This window comes from Phascolarctos cinereus, unplaced genomic scaffold (genome assembly GCF_003287225.1).
Source record: "Phascolarctos cinereus isolate Bilbo 61053 unplaced genomic scaffold, phaCin_HiC Scaffold_4;HRSCAF=312, whole genome shotgun sequence".
NCBI lineage: Eukaryota > Metazoa > Chordata > Mammalia > Diprotodontia > Phascolarctidae > Phascolarctos > Phascolarctos cinereus.
Window position 1 is genome coordinate 185745742 of NW_027555847.1, and position 19625 is coordinate 185765366.

The 19625-nt window shown below is 38.6% G+C and overlaps 1 protein-coding gene across 6 annotated transcripts in view; it reads left to right on the forward strand.

The window, feature by feature from the left end:
* Positions 1-1426: 1426 nt before the first annotated feature.
* Positions 1427-19625, forward strand: part of DCP2 (decapping mRNA 2) — an 81897-nt gene continuing 63698 nt past the window's right edge. Inside the window, exons 1-3 of one of the 6 annotated variants that reach the window (XM_078152824.1) lie at positions 1427-1765; positions 6290-6399; positions 15334-15485. In XM_078152824.1, the coding sequence (XP_078008950.1) occupies positions 15431-15485 (55 nt within the window). In that variant the 5' untranslated portion in view covers positions 1427-1765; positions 6290-6399; positions 15334-15430. The other 5 variants (XM_078152825.1, XM_020980076.2, XM_078152823.1 and 2 more) reach the window with 5 other exon arrangements.

Genomic DNA, 19625 nt, shown 5'->3' on the forward strand with positions numbered 1-19625 from the left:
TCTGTATAAGGTAATTTGGAGATGCATTCACCAGAATTTAGACCACTTAATTGGTAAGGGCTTTGTTTCAAGTTTCAAATACATGCTATTGTTTAGGGTATTGTTATGTTTCTAAATTTTCTTATATTGCATAATTTAGTAATGTATCAACTATGTTGTTAGAAAAGCAACTTCTCTTATAATTTGGATGTTATTAGATTAAGAATTGTACCGTATGGCTCAGACACATTACACTACCTGGGTGACCCTGGGCAAGTCACTTAACCCCAATTGCCTCACCAAAAAGCAAAAAAAAAAAAAAGAATTGTAGTGTTAAAAACTTAAAAATTTTTTTTAATGGATTAAAAAGCTGTTATGTTATGTTATTTTGTCAACACTGCTGACCATGTGCTATAATATTCTGAAGTACTGTAATTTAAGAACTTAAGGTCCCAAGTTTTGCTAAGAGGAAGTTTCACCTAAAATTATTTGGCGATATGAAAATTATGAGACTGATAATTAAGTTATTTGGGGTTATTGTTATAATGTTAAAACCTATCAAGTGTATGTATTTATGTAGTCAAAAAAAATGAAGATATTCAGTGTATGAGCATACCTGGCTCTGTACTAGAGTTAGACTAGAGAGTCATTAGCTCTGCAAAGGGGTAGAAATTATGCTTCATTCTCAGTTTTGAGAAATCTTGATTAATGGCTGCTTTGGCCATAGTACTGAGGTTTTTCAGAGTTGCTTCCCCTTGCCTTATTGTTGTGATCCTATGCAAATTGTTCTCCTGGTTCTGATAACTTCATTTGTTAACCACAAGTCTCTGTATTTCTCTGATGCTTGCAGATATCCAGACATGGAACAAAAGAAATCAGGTGAACCAATATTTTCTGGGCAACTAGTCATTTTCATAATTAGACTTTGTGGAAAATAACTTTTCTAACCACCCTGATTTGCTTGAGCTTCCTTACTATCCAGAGGAGGCCAGACTAACCTGGGAATCAGAATTCACCAATCAGGAGGCAGACTGAACATCCCTTAAGTTTGACATAGCAGAGATCCTTTGCAGTGTTCACCTGCTGAGCCCAGAAATCCCTCTGCTGTGCTGGTAATCACAAAACTAACTTAAGCTGGTTCATACCAGCTCTAAGGGATAGAACTAGCACAAGCATCCTAGTTCTGGGACCTTGGGGATTTTTCAGCCTGACCCTATTGTTTTGTGTAGGTGTCTCATGATCTCTGTGAAATGGCTCCTCCCTGGGAAATGGAAACTGAAACCAAATGACTGTGGCAGTACGCAGTTGGACCATGACATGGCAGGGAAATTCAAACTCCCGGTGGCAGTACCTGATTGGACCACGACACAGCCATTCCTGTCCAACTGTGTGGTTTCGCTTTATTTTTATAATCTGTGCAGCCTAACCCCAAAGCCAGATCAGTTTCAATTGCAGCTCTGCATGCATACATGCCTACCACTGCTTTGAGAGAAAATAAACATGCATACAACCTAATTCTGTTAGTCTTTCTTAGACCAAATTTTGGAAGTTGACATTTTGAGTGCTGTGACTTGGATATGATGAGGGATTGGAGACTGGACCCTTCCCCCAACAGTGCTGTGAACTGGGTGCTTAGGACTTATTTTCCCAAAGTTCCAGCCCTGAGGAATAGGTGGGTCTCTTCTTTCCCACTCCTATCTCAAAGGACTCCCTTGTGTGTGGTAGACTCTTTTCTCTCCAAGCTGGCTCTGGGGACAGAGACTGCAGGACAGGTTTCCTCCAAAAGGTACAGATATCCTCTATAATTTGGCCTTATTTTGTCTGTGACTGTGTGTTTGTAAAATGTCTATGTCATGTCTGTGCTGTGAGACCTTGAAAGATTTAAAATGCAGCCAGCCAGAAAAACTTCTAAGGGCTGTAGCTAGAGAGAACATTAGGACAGATTTCAAACTCCTGCCTTAGGCTTTCCATGGGAGATTAGGTTATAAGACAAGAGGAAAAGCAGTAAGATATCTCTGTGTGTGTGTGTGTGTGTGTGTGTGTGTGTGTGTATTTGTGTGTGGTCCTAACACTGGCCAAGTTGGAAGTACAGAAATAAAGTTAGATAATCAAAGTTGTGGAATTGCTAAAAACCATCTTAGCAGATTCTGGAGGTTTACAGATTAATCATTAAGGAGTTTCAAAATTAATCATTTTAAGATTGTAGGAGAGAACTCCTGAGACTTTGGAGAATTAAGTAAACCCCTCTGCCTTCTCCATTCCCTTTCCCCAGGGTCATGAGTATATCTCAGTTATGGAAATTGCTAACAGCCCATGTCTCTTTGTTAACCCCTCTTATCTCAGATCAGATTAAGAAAAGAGAATGCAGGAGAATTGTAGGGAGACTTGAATCACCCTTCCCCATCTGGTGGAGAGGGGGGCAGCAGACACAGCAGGATCCCACTGGCAGTAGCCCCAAGTGGCTTTGTGCCACTGGGTATCCTGCAGTTTATTCCTCCAGGTAAGCCTGAGGGTATCACCCAGGTGTAGTACATCTTGCCCACCCTGCCCCAGCAGCGCCTGCAGCAGTTGTGGGCGGGGGGGGGGGGGGGGGAAGCAGGTCAGGCCCCATGACCAGCATTTGCCTTGTCCTGTTACCAGGAACCCCAACACCAATGGAAAGGTTCTGGCACCAACCACCCCAGCCCCTAGGTAGTACCGTCTCCTGAATCCCCCCACCCAAAGCCCAGTCAGTCAGTATCCAGGCCAGGCCTAGCTCTTGGTAGGTCCCGCCCAGATGCTCTCTGGGAGGATCTGGTTGCTCCTGGAAGCACCTAGCATGGTAGTACAAGGTGGGAAAAGCTAGCCAGCCCCTGCCCATGGTGAGCCCACCTTTCTCTCTTCTAGTTGCAGAAATTTATTTTATTATTTTTATTATTTTATCTCTGTTTGCCCCAGTTTCCTGATTTGTAAGGAGAAAAATTATCATGGTTGTTGTGAGATCAAAATGATATAATGATTATAAAGTACTTAACACAGTGACTGGCATATGCTAAGCATATAATTATTTCTACATTATTATTACTTCTCTAATTTAATGTCAATAAGATCAATGATTTCTATATGTGATAATTTGTAATCTGATGCTCATTGTTTGTGTTATTATTGCATTTTTAACTTGTATTGTATTTCTAAACTCTCCTATATTGTAAAATTTGAAAGACTATTGTAAAACAGAAACATTGGCTTTTTGGACCTCTTTTGACATTTGGCCTAGTCTATTTTTTAGGGCGTTATTTTCTTCAGTATTTTTTAAAATCTAACACTATGTAGACATTAGATATGGTAAAAATATTGATTATTGTGATCTATGACTATTATATAGGATCTTAAATGTTTCCCTGTACTGTTCAAATTGAGAATTATTTAATTAACTCCTTCTGTGAAAGCTCTTGAAGGTTTGTGCCTGGAGAAAACTGGCCATGCCCTGCCAAACATTATATTAAATTCCTTAGGTTTTTCTTTTTGCCTGGGCCAAAACCAGCCTTTCAACTAGAAATCTTATAGCATTTTAAGCCCAGTACACTTTAAGCTAACCTAATGAAAACAGGTGTGAATTCAAACTGTTTGTAAAACTTTATATGTATTTTTAAGTATATGTTTATACTGGGAATTGGAAGCTGAATCTGGAAAATCTTAAAGAAAGGCAAAGAAGGCAGGGGATTGAGAACTGTTCCAGCTCTTTGAGGAAATAAGGGAAAGGAAGCTAGGAATTGTTACTATGTGTCTTTTAGGGGAAAAACATGCATTTATGGATAATAATATTTTTCTTTTAAAGTGCCAAGATGAAAAGGTCTAGGGGTCTTGGGGTGCTGGGACCCCAAGATCGCAGTACCGGGCCCTGCTGAATGAATTCAACTCAAATCTTCTTCAGCCAGAGGAAAAGTTTATTAATGATAAATCACATTGACCAGGTGACGCCCGTAAAGACAAGTGGGCATGAGAGGTTCTCAGCCTTTTGAGCGTGAGATTCTCAGAATCTGAATGGGGGCCAAGGTGGATCTTAAATACTAAAGTAACTTTGGGTGGCCAGAGAAGGGGGTTGGGAAATGGGTCTAGGTAAGAATTCTAATTGGGGAGGTCAGAGAGATTGAATAGACAATGGGAATAGATAATGGAGGGAACAGGAAGGCAGAAGTTTGAAAGGCATCTGCACAAAACCAAGGTGGGGCCAGGACTTTCAAAAGGAGATAAAGGAAGGCCTTTCTGAGGCCTTAGGGATAGACAAAAGGGAGCCTAAGGCTTTCAAAGGGAGATGAGGGGAGTCGATTAGGAAAGTTGAAGGTTTAAGGGTTTTCTGGGTCCTTAGACAAACAGGAGCCAGATTCTATTCAGGGCAAGGGTCGAAGGTGCATCTGAATAAGATCTAAAGGTAAGCTAGGGCTTTCAAGGGAGATGAGGGTCTGGGGCCTGTGATTCAGATTCTCTTTGTGGCAAAGGGCCAAGATCTTGGCCTGGGCCCCGCCCCCATCAAAGAGTACATAGGCCTTGGACAAAGTGAAATTAAAATGTTACCATGAGTGATTACAAATCCGGATTTGATTTGATTTGGTCCCTCCTGAAGGAAATGAGAAAGTGGTCTGAGTGTGTTCTCCTATCAGGATTATTATGGTAAATCAGAACCTAATGTAAAGGACATTTGCTATTTGGCATTAAGAAATTTATTAGCTGTGTGACTCCAAGCAAGTTACTTTATGTCTGTTTACCTCAGTTTACTACTCTATAAGGGGATAATAGTAGCACCCACCTTTCAGGGTTGTTGTGGGGAATCACACGTTTAGATTGTAAACTGCTTAACACAGTGCCCTAGAACAGAGCAAGTGCTATATTGTTAATTGTTTTCATGATTTCTTTAATTAGACAATTGCTTCATGCTTGATAACCTCATATGGGTTTTTAGATGTGATCAATATACAATGCCCAGGCTTCTGACGCTTTTCTAAATTGTAAGTCTCAGAGAACTTAAGGATGCAGTGACTGGAAGATGGTAATTGTTTCTATTTTCTCTGAATTAGTGCATAGTCTTTGTTCAGGCACTGTGTGACTCATGTGCTTGACAATGGGTTTGCAAAACTTGTAAATGAATTTCAAAGCAGCTTCTTCTAGAATTAACACTTTCATAATCTTTCTGCTGTTTTCCCCAGCCTTTCCAAAGACAATGACCTCAGTACATCTGAACTACCAGACAAATGTCCCTATTATCAATTCTATCCAGGGGGTATGCAGGAGACAGCTTGTACCAACTCAAAGGAGCTAATTGTTAAATTTTCAATGTGAGCATTTATACCTCGGAAATCAGCAAATGCTACAAATCAGGACTTGATTTATTTTGTTGATTGTCTACACTTAAGAAAATGATAGAGAAAATGTTAATACTGCAACTTAAACTTAAAGGTATATTGTGCATACATTTCCCCCCCCCCAAAAAAAGCTGGGAATACTTCTGCCTTGTTTGGTTAAGAATTCTTACCCAAAACATAGTTCTGTTTGTACTTCCTTCCCTTCTCCTTTAATTTTTGTTTATCCTGTGCCAGATGGGGAGCTCCTCTCATCAGTGGTCATTCTCCCCAATGAAGGATTTCTATTTTGCTGCCAGTCAGCTCCAAGGAAGGAACCCAGTAACTAAAGCCCTTTTGAGCTCCAAGGCAGGACAAGTCCATCTTTGGGTTGCTGTTTGGTCACCTGTGCTCACGGAAGGAAACGAAAGCAGAAAAGCAGAAAAGGCAGGATAGGTCTCTAAAATTCAGGCTCAGGACTGCCTAAGCCCATACATGTGTGTAAAAAAAAAATCAGTGGCTCTCTATTGGCTCTAGTGTAAAATCAATGAAGAACCATTTGCTAAGCACTTATATGCAAAACACTCTGTGTTGCGGGGATACAAAAGAAAAGTAAGACCGTCCCTGCTCTAAAATACTGAATTCAAGATGACTTTTGGAGACATGAGAAATCTAGTTCCCTCCTTTCTGATTTATTACCCATTACTACCTTCTGGTCAAATGGGCCTGTCTGCTCTTCCTCGAACATTCCACTTCTGGTCCCATTTGTAGGCCTCTGTCCTGTCTGTCCTTCCAGGCTAGAATGCGCTCCCTCCACAACTCTACCTCTAGGAATCCCTAGATCCCGTTAAGGTTCTGCTCAAACTCCACCTCCAGCTTTTGGTGTTTATAGTCCAGCCGTCCCCACCCCCCTAGCTTGCATTACATTTTGTTGCTATCATATGTTGCATCAACATATGAGTACATGAGACGGTCTTCCTTCTCTCGAATCCCAGGTGCAGACAGTGCCTAGAAACAGAGACGCCAAGAAGTCGCGGGAGAAAGAAGCGCCTACTGCGAAAACCTAAAACACCTTCAGAGACTCCCCAGACCTAAGCAGGCTATGGTACGCATGCGCAGTTCAACCCCAGGCTTCTTTCATTGGCGGCGGGAACTTGGCTCTCCAGGGTACCGACGGCGTTTCCTGAGTACCGATTGGAGCTGACGCATCAACAAACAAAGCTTCTATTGGCTAAATCTTTCGTCTCTCCCATATGCCCGCTTCTCATTGGACCCCCGAAGCCTATCGTAGCCACTCCGCCCCCTTCTTGGCCAAGACCACTGCGGCAGCCTGGAATCTGCACGTACAGTGGGGACGGAAGTGAAAGGGTTCCGCCCCCCTCCCCGTCTCTTCCTTGCGTTTTGGGGCCGTAGTCCGTGTGGAGTGGGTGCTGTTGTGTTTCTCAGGGAGCCGCTGAAGCTCGCGTTTGTGACTGTGTGACTGTGTGTCTGTGTGTGTGCGCGCGCTTGCGCGTGCATTACCCCTAGTCCTCCGGCGCGGCCGGGATGCTCTGCTCCTGCTGCTGGCACTCATCATGGAGACCAAACGAGTCGAGATTCCCGGCAGCGTCCTGGACGATCTCTGCAGGTACTCAAAGACTTCTCCCGGTTCCCTATTTCCATCCCCAACGCCCCCCCCTCCCACCTCAGTCCCTCCAGCTCCCATGTTCCCCCAGACCCTTCGCGCCTGCCCCTCCCACTTTTCTTTCCCTTCTTCCACTGTGTCCATTCACTTTGAGTCCTCCCGATCCCTCAGCCCTCCTCTTTGCCTTCTGGTATTCCTTCGGGTTATCTACTTTCCCCCTGCCCATCTTCTCTTGCCTTCTTTCAGACTCACCCCTCATCCCACCCCTTCCCGACCCTGCTTTTAAAAATTGCATTGATTTACCTATAGCTTTAGATTCGCTTCCTCTGTGTGTGTGTGTGTGTGTGTGTGTGTGTGTGTGTGTGTATTTCCATCAAAACCACTTTCTTCATATTCCTAGCAACCACGTTTCATCGTAAGCTCCCCCACTTAGACTTTTTTTTAAAACACTTTTCAGATAGGATTTTCTCCTTTCCCCATCCTGTTTCCTGTTCGCGTTCTACAGGAGGAAATAGGTTCTCGGTTTTCTGTGATCAGATAAGGGAATTTCCAGGGAATTTCAGTGTTGTGAATATGGAAGTGGTGCGTATATAGGTGATGGCAGCATCAAAGATATGACCATCTGTGGATGGCAAAGCATAGTTTTAAGTATTTGAAAAGGTGCATTTCTGGAAAGTTAAAATAATCATTAATTTGGAGGTGAAGAAAATAGATTCAGAGAAGGGTTAGATAATTTTATAATTGTATTGATCAGTTGATTAGAACATACATGAACTCGAAGTTTAGCTATCAGATATAGTTGTTTCAGAAATTAAATAATAATAATAGCAGCTAACATTTATATAGTACTTACTATATACCAGACACTATGCTACGGACTTTGCAATTATTATCTCATTAGATCCTCACAACAACTTTGGGAGGTAAGGTGCTATTAAATTTACAGATGAAGAAACGAGGTAAATTGAAATTAACTGATTTGCCAAGGGTCACAAAGCTATTAAGCCCCTGGGACAGGATTTGAACTTGGAACTTCCTGATTAGAGCTAGTGCTGTGTTCACTTTGTCACCTAGCTTCCTAAATTATTTATTCCAGCACCTGGTGCAGTGGATAGAATGGGGGACTGAAATCAAGAAAACTTACTCATGAGTTCAAATCCGGCCTCAGACATTTACTAGCTGTGTGACCCTGGGCAAGTCACTTAACCCTGTTTGTCTCAGTTCTGTAAATTGACCTGGAGAAGGAAATGGCAGACCACTCCAGTATCTGCCAAGAAAACCCCAGATGGGGTCATGAAGAGTTGGACCTGACTGAACAACCACCAGCCATCATAAAAATGAATAAAACTTCAAAGTATACAGGTCATTATTTCAAGACTAGAGTGTAAAAAAAAAATTCTAATTTAATATGTTTAACATAATATTAATGTAATTAATATAGCTGCAGGCCCAAAATGTCATCACAATGTGTTAATGAAGTATTAAACTAACTGTAAAAGATGCTTGCCTTTAAGTGTTTATGAGACTCAGCCCTTCTCTGATTATCAGTCAAGAAGGGAACAACTTCTAATGGCTTTGATTGCAAGCAAATTAGCCATGTGTTTGGGGTTTAAAATTATTAATCCTGAACAGATTTCAGCAGTTCTGTTTTGATAGTTGGAGCCTTTGCAAGATGGGAGCTTCCGGTAGAGGAGATTCTTGTGTGGGTGGGAAGAATAAGACTTTTTCTTCCCTTCCTCCCCTCTTAACTCTCAGTATTAATCCCTTAGCGTTAAGGGGGAGCTGCTGGACCAGTAGGAAACATTGTAACCAGCAGGAGACAAAGATACTGCTGTAGAGACAGAGAAAAATTCACTGAAAGGATGGAGCAGCTTAAGGGAGCTATCCCTAGCAATAGAGGTTTCGGATATGGAGAGAACCAGACCTTGGGAACCCAGCTGAACAATTTGGCCAGCAAAGATGCTAAAGAAGCATATCTGTCTTTTCACTTAGGATGAACAGAAAGCTGTTTCTTCATGTAGGTCCATCTGATGCCCATCTTTTTTTTTTTAAGATTCATTTATTTTTAGTTTTCAACATTCCCTTCTACGAGATTTTGAGTTCCAGATTTCCTCCCCATCTCATCCCTTCCCCATCCCCAAGACAATGTGCATTCTGAATACCCCTTCCTCTAATCTGCCCTCCCTTCTATCCCCACCCCCATCCCCTTCCTCTTCTATTTTCCTGTAGGGCAGGATAGATTTCTATGACCTATTACCTGTATATCTTATTTCCCAGTTGCTTGTGAAAACATTTTTTAGCATTTGTTTTTAAAACTTGGGGTTCCAGATTTTCTCCCTTCCTCCTTCCCCACCCACCCTCATTGAGAAGGCAAGCAATTCGATACAGGTTATGCTTGTGTAGTCATGCAAAACATTTCCATAGTACTCATGCTGTGGAAAACTATATTTCCCTTCATTCTATGCCATGCCACCTCCCCTTTTGCCCCCCATCCCGTTTATTCTGTTCTCTCTTTTGACCCTATCCCTCCTCAGAAGTGTTTGCTTCTGATTACCTCCTCCCCTCTATCATCTCCCCCTCTCTTATCTCCTTCTCCCCTATTTTCCTGTAGGGTAAGATAGCTTTCCATATTGAGTGTGTATGTTATTCCCTCCTTAAGCCAAATCCAATGAGAATAACATTCACTGATTCCCTCTCACCTTCCCCCGCTTCCCTTCCACTGTAAAAGCCTTTTCTTGTCTGTTTTATGTGAGATAATTTATCCCATTTTACCTCTGCCTCCTCTTTCTCCCATTATAATCCTCCCTCACCTCTTAATTTTATTCTCCAGATATCAGCCCTTCATCTTCAAAATTCACCCTATGCCCTATATCTATCAATCTATTTATACGTATAATTTATTTTTCCCTCCCACCCTAATACTGACAAAGGTCTCAAGAATTACAAATATCATCTTTCCATCTAGGAATGTAAACAGTTCAACCTTAACAAGTCCTTTATGATTTCCCTTTCCTGTTTACTTCTTCATGCTTCTCTTGAGTCTTGTATTTGAAAGGTGAATTTCGTATTCAGCTCTGGTCTTTCCATCAAGAATGCTTGAAAGTACTCTATTTCACTGAATGACCATTTTTTCCCCTGAAGGATTGTACTCAGTTTTGCTAGGTAGGTGATTCTTGACTATAATTTTATCTCCCTTTGCCCTCTGGAATATTGTATTCCATGCCCTGTGGTTCCTTAATGTAGAAGCTGCTAAATTCTGTGTTATCCTGATTTTGTTTCCACAGTACTTGAATTGTTTCTTTCTAGCTGCTTGTAGTATTTTCTCCTTGACCTGGGAACTCTGGAATTTGGCTATGATATTCCTAGGAGTTTTCCTTTGGGGATCTCTTTCAGGAGGTTATCTGTGGATTCTTTCAATTTCTGTTTTACCCTCTGGTTCTAGAATATCAGGGCAGTTTTCCTTGATAATTTCTTAAAAGGTGATGTCTAGGCTCTTTTGATCATGGCTTTCAGATAGTCCAGTAATTTTAAAATTATTTCTCCTGGTTCTATTTTCCAGGTTAGTTGTTTTTCCAATGAGATACTTCACATTGTTTTCTATTTTTTCATTCTTTTGGTTTTGTTTTACAATGTCTTGAGCTCTCATAAAGTCACTAGCTTCCAATTGTTCCATTCTAATTTTTAAGGAAGTATTTTCTTCAGTGAGCTTTTGGACTTCCTTCTCCATTTGGCCAGTTCTGCTTTTGAAGGCATTCTTCTCCTCATTGGCTTTTTGGACCTCTTTTGCCATTTGGGTTAGGCTATTTTTTAAGGTGTTATTTTCTTCAGTATTTTTTTGGGTCTCCTTTATCAAGCTGTTGACTAGTTTTTTGTGATTTTCTTGCATCACTCTCATTTCTCTTCCCAGTTTTTCTTCTACTTCTGTTACTTGCTTCTCAAACTCCTTTTTGAGCTCTTCCATGGCCTGGGACTGATTCATGTTTTTCTTGGAGGCTTTGGATGTAGGAGCTTTGACTTTGTTGTCTTCTGGTTGTATGTTTTGATCTTCTTTGTCACCAAAGAAAGATTCTACATTCTGACTTTTTTTAGCCCATTTTCCTCATGATCCTAGCAAATTACTTGAGTTTTAAACTCTTTGTTAAGGTAGGGGTCTGCTTCCAGTGTGGGGAATGTACTGTCTCAAGCTTCAGGGGTTTTGTGCAGCTATTTTCACTTCTAGGGACCTGTAAGTTTTCAGTTCTTCCAAGGTGGTACAATCAAGGGCAAGGTGTTTACTCCTTTCCTGGCCTATGACCACAAGCAGTCTTTTCTGCCTTGGAACTGTGAGGAGGATTCCTTTTTCACTGCCACTACAAGATCCACCACACCAGCACTCCTGCTTGCCTCAGGATCACTACCCAGAACTGTGACCTAGATCCAAGCACGGGCAAAGCAAGAGAATCCTGCACCAGCAGAGAGACCCCTGCAATCCCCCTCTTATCAGCTACTTGATTCCCCCTTAGGCTGTGGGCCAGAAAGTCTGGAAGCAGCCTCCACTCTGGGGCTGCACCAGTACTGGGGCTGAGACTGGGCTTCTCTCTCACTGAGGTCACAGACTTTTCCTACTGACCTTCTAAGTTGTCTTTGGCGTTTGTGGCTTGAGAAGTCTGGAAACTGCCATGGCTGCTTGTGATTCAGTCCCCTGCAGGTTAGGGGAGGCCTGGTTTTTGCCTGTGTAGCCCACACTGAACTGCTTTCTTCTTCCAGCCTGGCGTGATAGACCTTTCTAATCAACCATCCAGGTTGTCTTGGGCTGGAAATTTGTTTTACTCTGTCTTTTTGTGAGATCGGCTGCTGTAGAATTTGTTTAGAGCCATTTTTTACAGGTATTTGGAGAGGTTTGGGGGAGAGCTCAAGCAAGTCATTGCTTTTACTCTGCCCTCTTGGCTCCGCCCCTGGATGCCCATCTTTATGCCTCAGTTTCCTCATCTATAAAATGAAAGAGTTGGACTTGATGTTCCTACCTTCTCAAAAATCTATGATCAGTGATATGATGCTTTTTAAAAAATTAACATTTTATTTCTTTTATACCTTTGACTACCTAAGCCTGAAATATTTAAAATTTGAAGGGTAGTTAGTTGTTTGTTGTTGTCTTACTCTTTGTGACACCATGGACCTTAGCACACCAATATCGTCCAGAGGCACCTAGAACCTGTTACTATTACTTAAGATTACTTCACAACTTGAATTAAAAAAGAAAAAGATTACCACTAAAGAATATGTCATTCAAGGTATACAGGTTATTATTTCTGATTACAATAATCTTACCATAAAAGGAATTAAATTGAAAAAGAATTATGTGTCTGTGTCCTGATTATATTTTTAAGTTGTTTGATTACATTTTTAAGTTGCTAAATTAAGATTTTTAATTTAAGAGTTTGGTGTTACATATCCCATTTCAGTATATTTGTACTGCTAAAATATTGTTTATGATATGTTTTAAAATGAAATCAAATATGTAATTGTTTTTTGTAGCAATTCAGTCTGTAGCTAATTCAGGCTAGATATCCCTTCTTGTTCCCTTTTATACTCCCATTAGCTTTGGAGTTACATAGCTTTTATTTTGTTTTATTGCAGACTTCTGTCTTGCCTCCTCTACTCCCTCCCATACTTACTAGGTTTTTCAGAAATGGTCAACTTCTTGATTAGGGGGAAAAAATCATGGTAAGATTTGGTTGAAAAGGTTCGCTGTAACTACAGTTTGAATAAAGTTTAAGATTTTGGTCTAAGTATCAGGAGCAATGGATAGGAAAGAATGGTTGGATTCATGTTTTACAAATAAAGGTGAAGTACCTTTTATTTTTTAAAAATGTGTTCTGAGTTTGACAATATATGGCTTCTACTCCTGTGGTTCAGCAAGGAGGGCTATATTTAAAACTCACCATGCCTGGAACAGAATTCATTATATATCTCCTCAAACTCACCCCACATGTGTGTTTATAATTGTTGAGGGTACCACCATGATTCCTGTTACTCATGGTTGCAGTCTCACTTTCATCTTTGACTCCATTCTCTTACCTCACATATTTAAGCAGTTACCAAATCTTGTTTCTTTATCCACAACCCGTCTCATATGCCCTTTTCTTTACAATCCTGGCCAACATCCTACTTCAGACCCTCATCACCTTTCACCTGGACTATTATAATAGCCTTTAATGAGTCTCCTGTCTTAAGAATCTCTCCTCTCCAATTCATTCTTCCCATAATTGCCAAAGTGATTTTTCCCAAAGTGAAAAATCTGACTATTTCATTTACGTATTCAATATTCTCTTGTGGCTCTTTAAGATCAAATATAAATTCCCCTGTGGTTCTTTGTAGCCTGGTGCCATCCTACTTTTCCAGCTTTCTTGTGCATTTCTATATTCCATGGTCCAGTTATACCAGTCTGATTTCTCTTCCTCCTGTATGACACTCCATTTCCCACATCTTTGCCTTTGCACTGGCATGCTTGTAATATTCTTCTTCCTCAATTTGGCTTCTCAGAATCAGCTCCTAAGGCTCCATGTAGGAGCCTTTCCTGGTTCCAGTCTTCTGCTTCTCAGAATCTTCCTTCAGCTTGAAGGCTGCTAGTGCCTTCACTTCTAAACTTAGCTTATATTAGCTTTATACATGTTTTATATCGCACACCTGTATCAACTGTGACTTGACAAGTCATTAAATGCCTCAGTGCTGATCCACATTGGTAGAATCCTCCATCTGGAGATTTGAAGTGCACTCCCTCTCCCTATGTGTATATATACATACAAAGACAAAAGTAAAATAGTCCCTGTTTTCAAGGAACTTACTCTCTAATGTGTGTGTGTGTGTGTGTGTGTGTGTGTGTGTGTGTGTGTGTGTGTGTATACAGGGCAGGGACTGTTTCGCTTTTGACTTTGTATCCCATAGCATGGCACGTATTGTTCAGTCATTTTTCAGTTGTGTCCAGCTCTTTGTGACCCAATTTGGGTTTTCTTGGCAAAGTTACTGGAGTACTTTGCTATTTCCTTCTCCAGGTTATTTTACAGAAGAGGAAACTGAGGGAAACAGGGTTAAGTGACATGCAGTTTGTAAATGTCTGAGGCCAGATATGAACTCAAGAAGGTGAATCTTCCTGATTCCTGATCTGGCAGTTAATAAATAACATGCTTGCTAATTTGATCACCAGTCTTCTGTAGTCAAAATTGGTCATTGCATTGATCTGAATACTTAAAAAAAAGTTTATTAATTGAAAAAGTTAATAAGAAAACATGAAAAGAATATTAGCAACAATCAAAATTGGATGCTAAAATTTTTAATTTTTTTTACATTGTTGTGGCAAGTGTATATATTTTTCTTTTGATTTTGCTTACTTCATTCCACATGAATTCATATAAGTCTTCCTAAGTTTCTCTGAATTCTTATCTCTCTTTTAGAAACAGTGTAATGATACTCCATGGCAATTATATGCCATAATTTGTTCTGCTGTTTTTCAGTTAGTGGACCCTAAATTCATTTCCAGTTTTTGTTTGTTTTTTTTACTACCATAAAAAAATACTACTATAAATATTTTTACATAGTTCCTTTCCCTCTGTGTTTTGTCCTGTTTGAGGCATATGCCTGGTAGGAGTTCAGTGGTTCAAAGGCTATAAACAATTCTGCCACTTTTCTGATGTGAATCCAAATTGTTTTCTATAACAGATCCAATTCATGTCTCCATCAACAACACGTTAATGTGTTTGTCTTCTGACACTGGCAGTGTCTGTCTTTTACCATCTTTTGTCAGTTTTCCAAATTTGAGGTCAAGCTTTAGAGTTTGTGCCACTTATTAATAAGAGAGTGCTTGCTAAATATTTTTCTTTTAATATCGTATATGCCAAAGTAGTCATATTTTGGTCAAGTCACAAGCTTATTTATATTGGTAATAGGTTCTGCAGTTAATTTTATGATGTTATTTCTGTCTGTAAATGTGAACTTGCTCTATATTCTTGGAAATGTAGCTGTGCAGGTGGATCTAGTGATATTTATTTTAATAGTGTTTGAACTAATTTAGAACTAAAAATTATTTTGGATTTTTTCTTTGCCAGCATTGCTTTCTTTTTATAGTAATTTGTAATTGTTTGATTTTTTTTTTAAATGAACTCTTACCTTTCTGTCTTGTGTACTGTGATGTAATATGGTAAATGTAGCACCTTCTTTTTGTGACTATCTCTTCCCCGACAGTATGATACTATCATTTCCTGAGAATTAGAGTTTTCTTTTATGATAAAGATTGCTTTTGTGCCACTAAGTGTTCTTTGGTTAACCTTTCCATTTCTGTCAGCCTTTTTGGCCCCATTTCTATCCTGATGAATGCATTTCTTTTATCTTTATTGCTAATTGTGAATGTAATTTTTGCCTTATTTTTCGTTTTTTTGGCAGCCGATTTATTTTGCATATTCCCAGTGAGGAAAGAGACAATGCCATCCGAGTATGCTTTCAGATTGAACTTGCCCATTGGTTTTACTTGGATTTCTACATGCAGAACACACCAGGATTACCTCAGTGTGGGATAAGAGACTTTGCTAAAGCTGATATCCTTTTTTATTAGTGTAATTATCATTTTTGATTCTTGTTAGTAAGATGTTGTTGCACTAAAAAGTTTTCTTCCTTGTCTTGTCTTTGAGGGTTATAACCTACCCAAAACATATAGCTTATCTTTAAGAGAAGAAGAGAAAAAAAATTGAGTCTTCAAACATATGTAATAAGCTAAAGTTTTGAAATTTTTTTGAAAACTTTACATGAGACTTGAAATTAAACTTTTTTTCCCTTTTCTTAGAACAGTTAAAGTTGGCCTATGAACTCATCTACCTTTGCCTGTTTTTTCCTGTTACCTTAGAAGATTCCCTTATCCAGACGTTCCCTGTTTTAGTGAAATCACAGGTTCATTCCCCATCCACATTCTTGTTATTGCTGTATTTTACAATGTTTACTTTAATGAGATTGGCAACTGTAGTCAGACCAAGAAATCATCAGAAACACTTTTTCATTTGAATCAAAGTCAAGTCAGGAAAGACTGTTGAGTAGTGTAATGCCCAACAATGCAAGGTACTGTGTGCTGGGTGCTACATGATATAAAAATAATTCTTGAAATTTGGTCCCTGCCCTCAAACAATTTATAATAGCTGTGGAGATTGGATATAAACACATATTTTAAACAATAGTATAAGTAAAGATATACAGTATAAGATTTAAATAGTTCAAGACAGAATAGAGGAACAGTCTCAAGATATAGCATATAATTAATTGCTGAAATGTACTATAGAAATTCAGATGTTGTGGTGTACAGGGAAAACTTTATGGAGGAGCTGAGGCTCAAATGATAGGTAGCCATTAGTTTAGTAGAAAGAAGAAAGAGCATTCTAGAAGGAATACTTGAGCAAAAGGTTAGAAGTGAGAAGGTTCAAGGTATGTTTGGGTGGAGGTATGAACTATCTATTTGGAGGCAAAGTGGAGTATAGTATGGAATATGAAGCTGGAAAGGTGGATTGAAATCTGATTGTAGATGTCCTGAATACTAGGCTAAAGAGTTTGAACTTTATTTACTATGGAACAGAGAGGCAGTCATTTAAGATTTTTGGAAGGAGAATGACATGACCAGTCAATTAAACAAACATTTATTAAATACCTGTTATATGCCAGACACTGTGTTCAGCACTGGGAATAGAAATACAAAGAGTTTATGAGCAAATCATTATTTCAGAAATATTCCTCTGTTGGCAATGTGCCAGTTTCCAAGAGCAGGAAAACCAAGTGGAAGAAAGAGTCATTAAGTAAGAGTTTTTAGTTATTGGTAAGAGTTATTAGCCCTTGTTCTCTTTTGTAGTTATAGTCCCAGAAAAGTATTGGGTCATTTAATAGCCCTAAAGCTGATTTTTCTCAGGCAAAGAAAAATCTCAGTCTTCTCATAGGATTGGTTCTTTAAATATTTATTTTAATTAAAAAATTTTTTGGATGAATTTTGTTTTGACACAGCCTTCTTCCTTTTCTTCCTCCCCCATGTGGTCTTCAAAAACTGGTTAACATTGGTTAATATTTGTTAGCAAAAAGGAGGGTAGTATTAACTCTGCAGAATCATATTTAGCTAGAGTTTTTTGTTACTTCACAGTTTGACATTGTTTGCATTGTTACACTCGTGGATATTGTTCTTTTGGCTCAATATTTTTCATCCTGTCATTTGATATAAATGTAGGCATATAAATCTTTTGTAATATTTCACTTATTACTACCTGTATTTTGGAATGTCCTAAGACCTAGGACATTCTGTTGGTGGTCACTTACTATTAATCTAACATTCCTTGGTGGTTTATATATGTGTATGAGATGGATTTAAGGGAGATGATTAAAAAAAGTATTTCATTAGACTTCTTAATGGGAAGGCAAGAGAGGACTCAAAGATCCATAGGATTATGCATTTAGAGTGAGAAGGGACTTTAGAGTTCATTTAAGACTGAGAGGGAGAAAATATTGCTACCCTTAAGGGAAATAGAAAAATTCAGTGGGAGAGCTTGTTGGGAAGGGGAAGAGATGAGTTATAGACATGTTGAGTTTGAGATGAAAGAAAATACAAGTAGAAACAAGTAGTTGGAAATGTTAGAAATTTCTCTTGGGAGAAAAGGAAGGACTGGAAATAGAACTTTGGAAATTAGCTATTTAGACATGATAGTTGAAGTCATGGGAATGGATGGAATTTCTTGAGAGAAGATGCTTAAAGATTTTATTGGCTAAAAAGCTTGGAAAGAGCTGAGGATACTTTCAAAAATCATATATAAATCTCTTTAATATTGCTAATTGCCCAAATGAACTCATCTCTTGGGAATGTCCTCTTAGGAATGAGACGTCTATATAAGTTAATATATAGAATTCATATAATATTCTGTATACTTTATAGTAGGGTAATGCTTTACCACTTACAAAGTGCTTTCACATATATTCTGTAATTCTCACAATTATCCTATGAAAGAAGCAGGACTTAATCCCATTTTTTTTATATGAAGGAACCAAAGTTGATGTACTTTGCCCAAGGAAACTCGTTGTATATTAGAACTAATGTTTTCTGATTCCTAGTTAGTCCTGTCTCTACAATCCTGATATTTCATAGACTCATTCTGTCTTACCTGATACCTGTCTTACTTGATATCCTAGAAGTATCATGTCCTATTTTATAGTGGAAAATATTATAAATTAGAATTGAAATGAAGAAAAAATTTTTCTTGTGGTACTTGTCCCTCTCTAATTTTTGGTGTGTAAAGGAATACAGTATTACATTAAATTAAATGAATAAATCTTTCATTCTGTTCAGTTTTGTTTTTAAATTATAATGTTGGGTATGTTAAAATCAATTTTTGACATTAACTCATTAGAAGTCAGTAATATCTGTGTCAGCATGGCAGAACTATTTGGACTATTTTAGAGTTGGTGAAAAATTTGCAATGGATTAGGCTGAACTTAACTTTTGCAAACTTAAAAGAAAATAAAGGAATTGCTAAGCCATTAGTAATTATTCCCTTGTAAACTTTACACTTGTTTATGCAGATTGTTTTCTAACACTTTATAGTCTAGCATCTTACCTCCATGCAATTTCTTTGACTAGCCAAATCTTCACATTCCTTGAATTCCTAGAGCCCCTAGAGCCCTGTACCAAACAGCCTTAACTTTGCATTTGATTGTATGCTTCCTTATAGAGTTTTTAATTGCTAAATGTATAAAAGTATGCCTTGTTACCCAACTACTTTATCAATTAATCATCAAATATTTATTAAGTACCTGATATGTGCCAAGCTTTATGTGTAGCTACTTATCCTGTCTCAGTTTCTTCATCAATAAAATAATCAGGTTGGACTAGATGACTTCAGAGATCCTTCCAGTTCCAAATTTATGAACTTTGTGGTCAGGACCAGGTTCTTTTATTGTTTTCATATTCTTACGTTTTCTTCCCACAATACTGGACCACATGGGTGTTAGGTAAACATTTGAATGAATGTACTGACTATGAGTCATTTTTACATCTTTGTGAAAACAGGTCTAATGAAACTACTCCTTTGGCAATATTTTACCTTAGAGAAATACCATTTCATTTCTTGAAGTGGTTCTATAATTTTCCCCTTTTTTAAACTAATTTACTTAAGTCCACTCTCCCCAAGTACTCCAAAAATCATAGGGTTTTATTGTAGTCACTTTTTCATCTTATTTAATACATGTTTAAAATAGGTTATATTTCTTCTCTTCTTTTAACCAAGTGCTTAAATTAAATTTCTTTAGAGTCTAGTGTGGCAAGTGATTTACTACTGATTTCATTGTTAGTGGTAGGGAATAGGTCCTCTGGTTATAAATTTCTTATTTATATACTTGTCTCATTTTAACATTTAAAATGTTGTAACTTTAAAAATATTGCTGATATCTTCCAAATGACTGTAACAAGTTTTCTCTGATCTCAAGTGAAGGTAGTTGAATAAGTGTGTGATACTAGGGCAATTAGGTGGTGCAGTGGATGAAGTACACAACTTGGAGTCAGGAAGACTCATCTTTATGAGTTCAAATATGGCTTCAGACACTTATTAGTTATGTGACTCTAGGCAAGTTGTTTAGCCTTGTTTGCCTCAGTTTTCTCATCTGTAAAATTAGTTGGAGAAGGCAATGGCAAACTACTCCCAAAATGGAGTCATAAAGAGTTG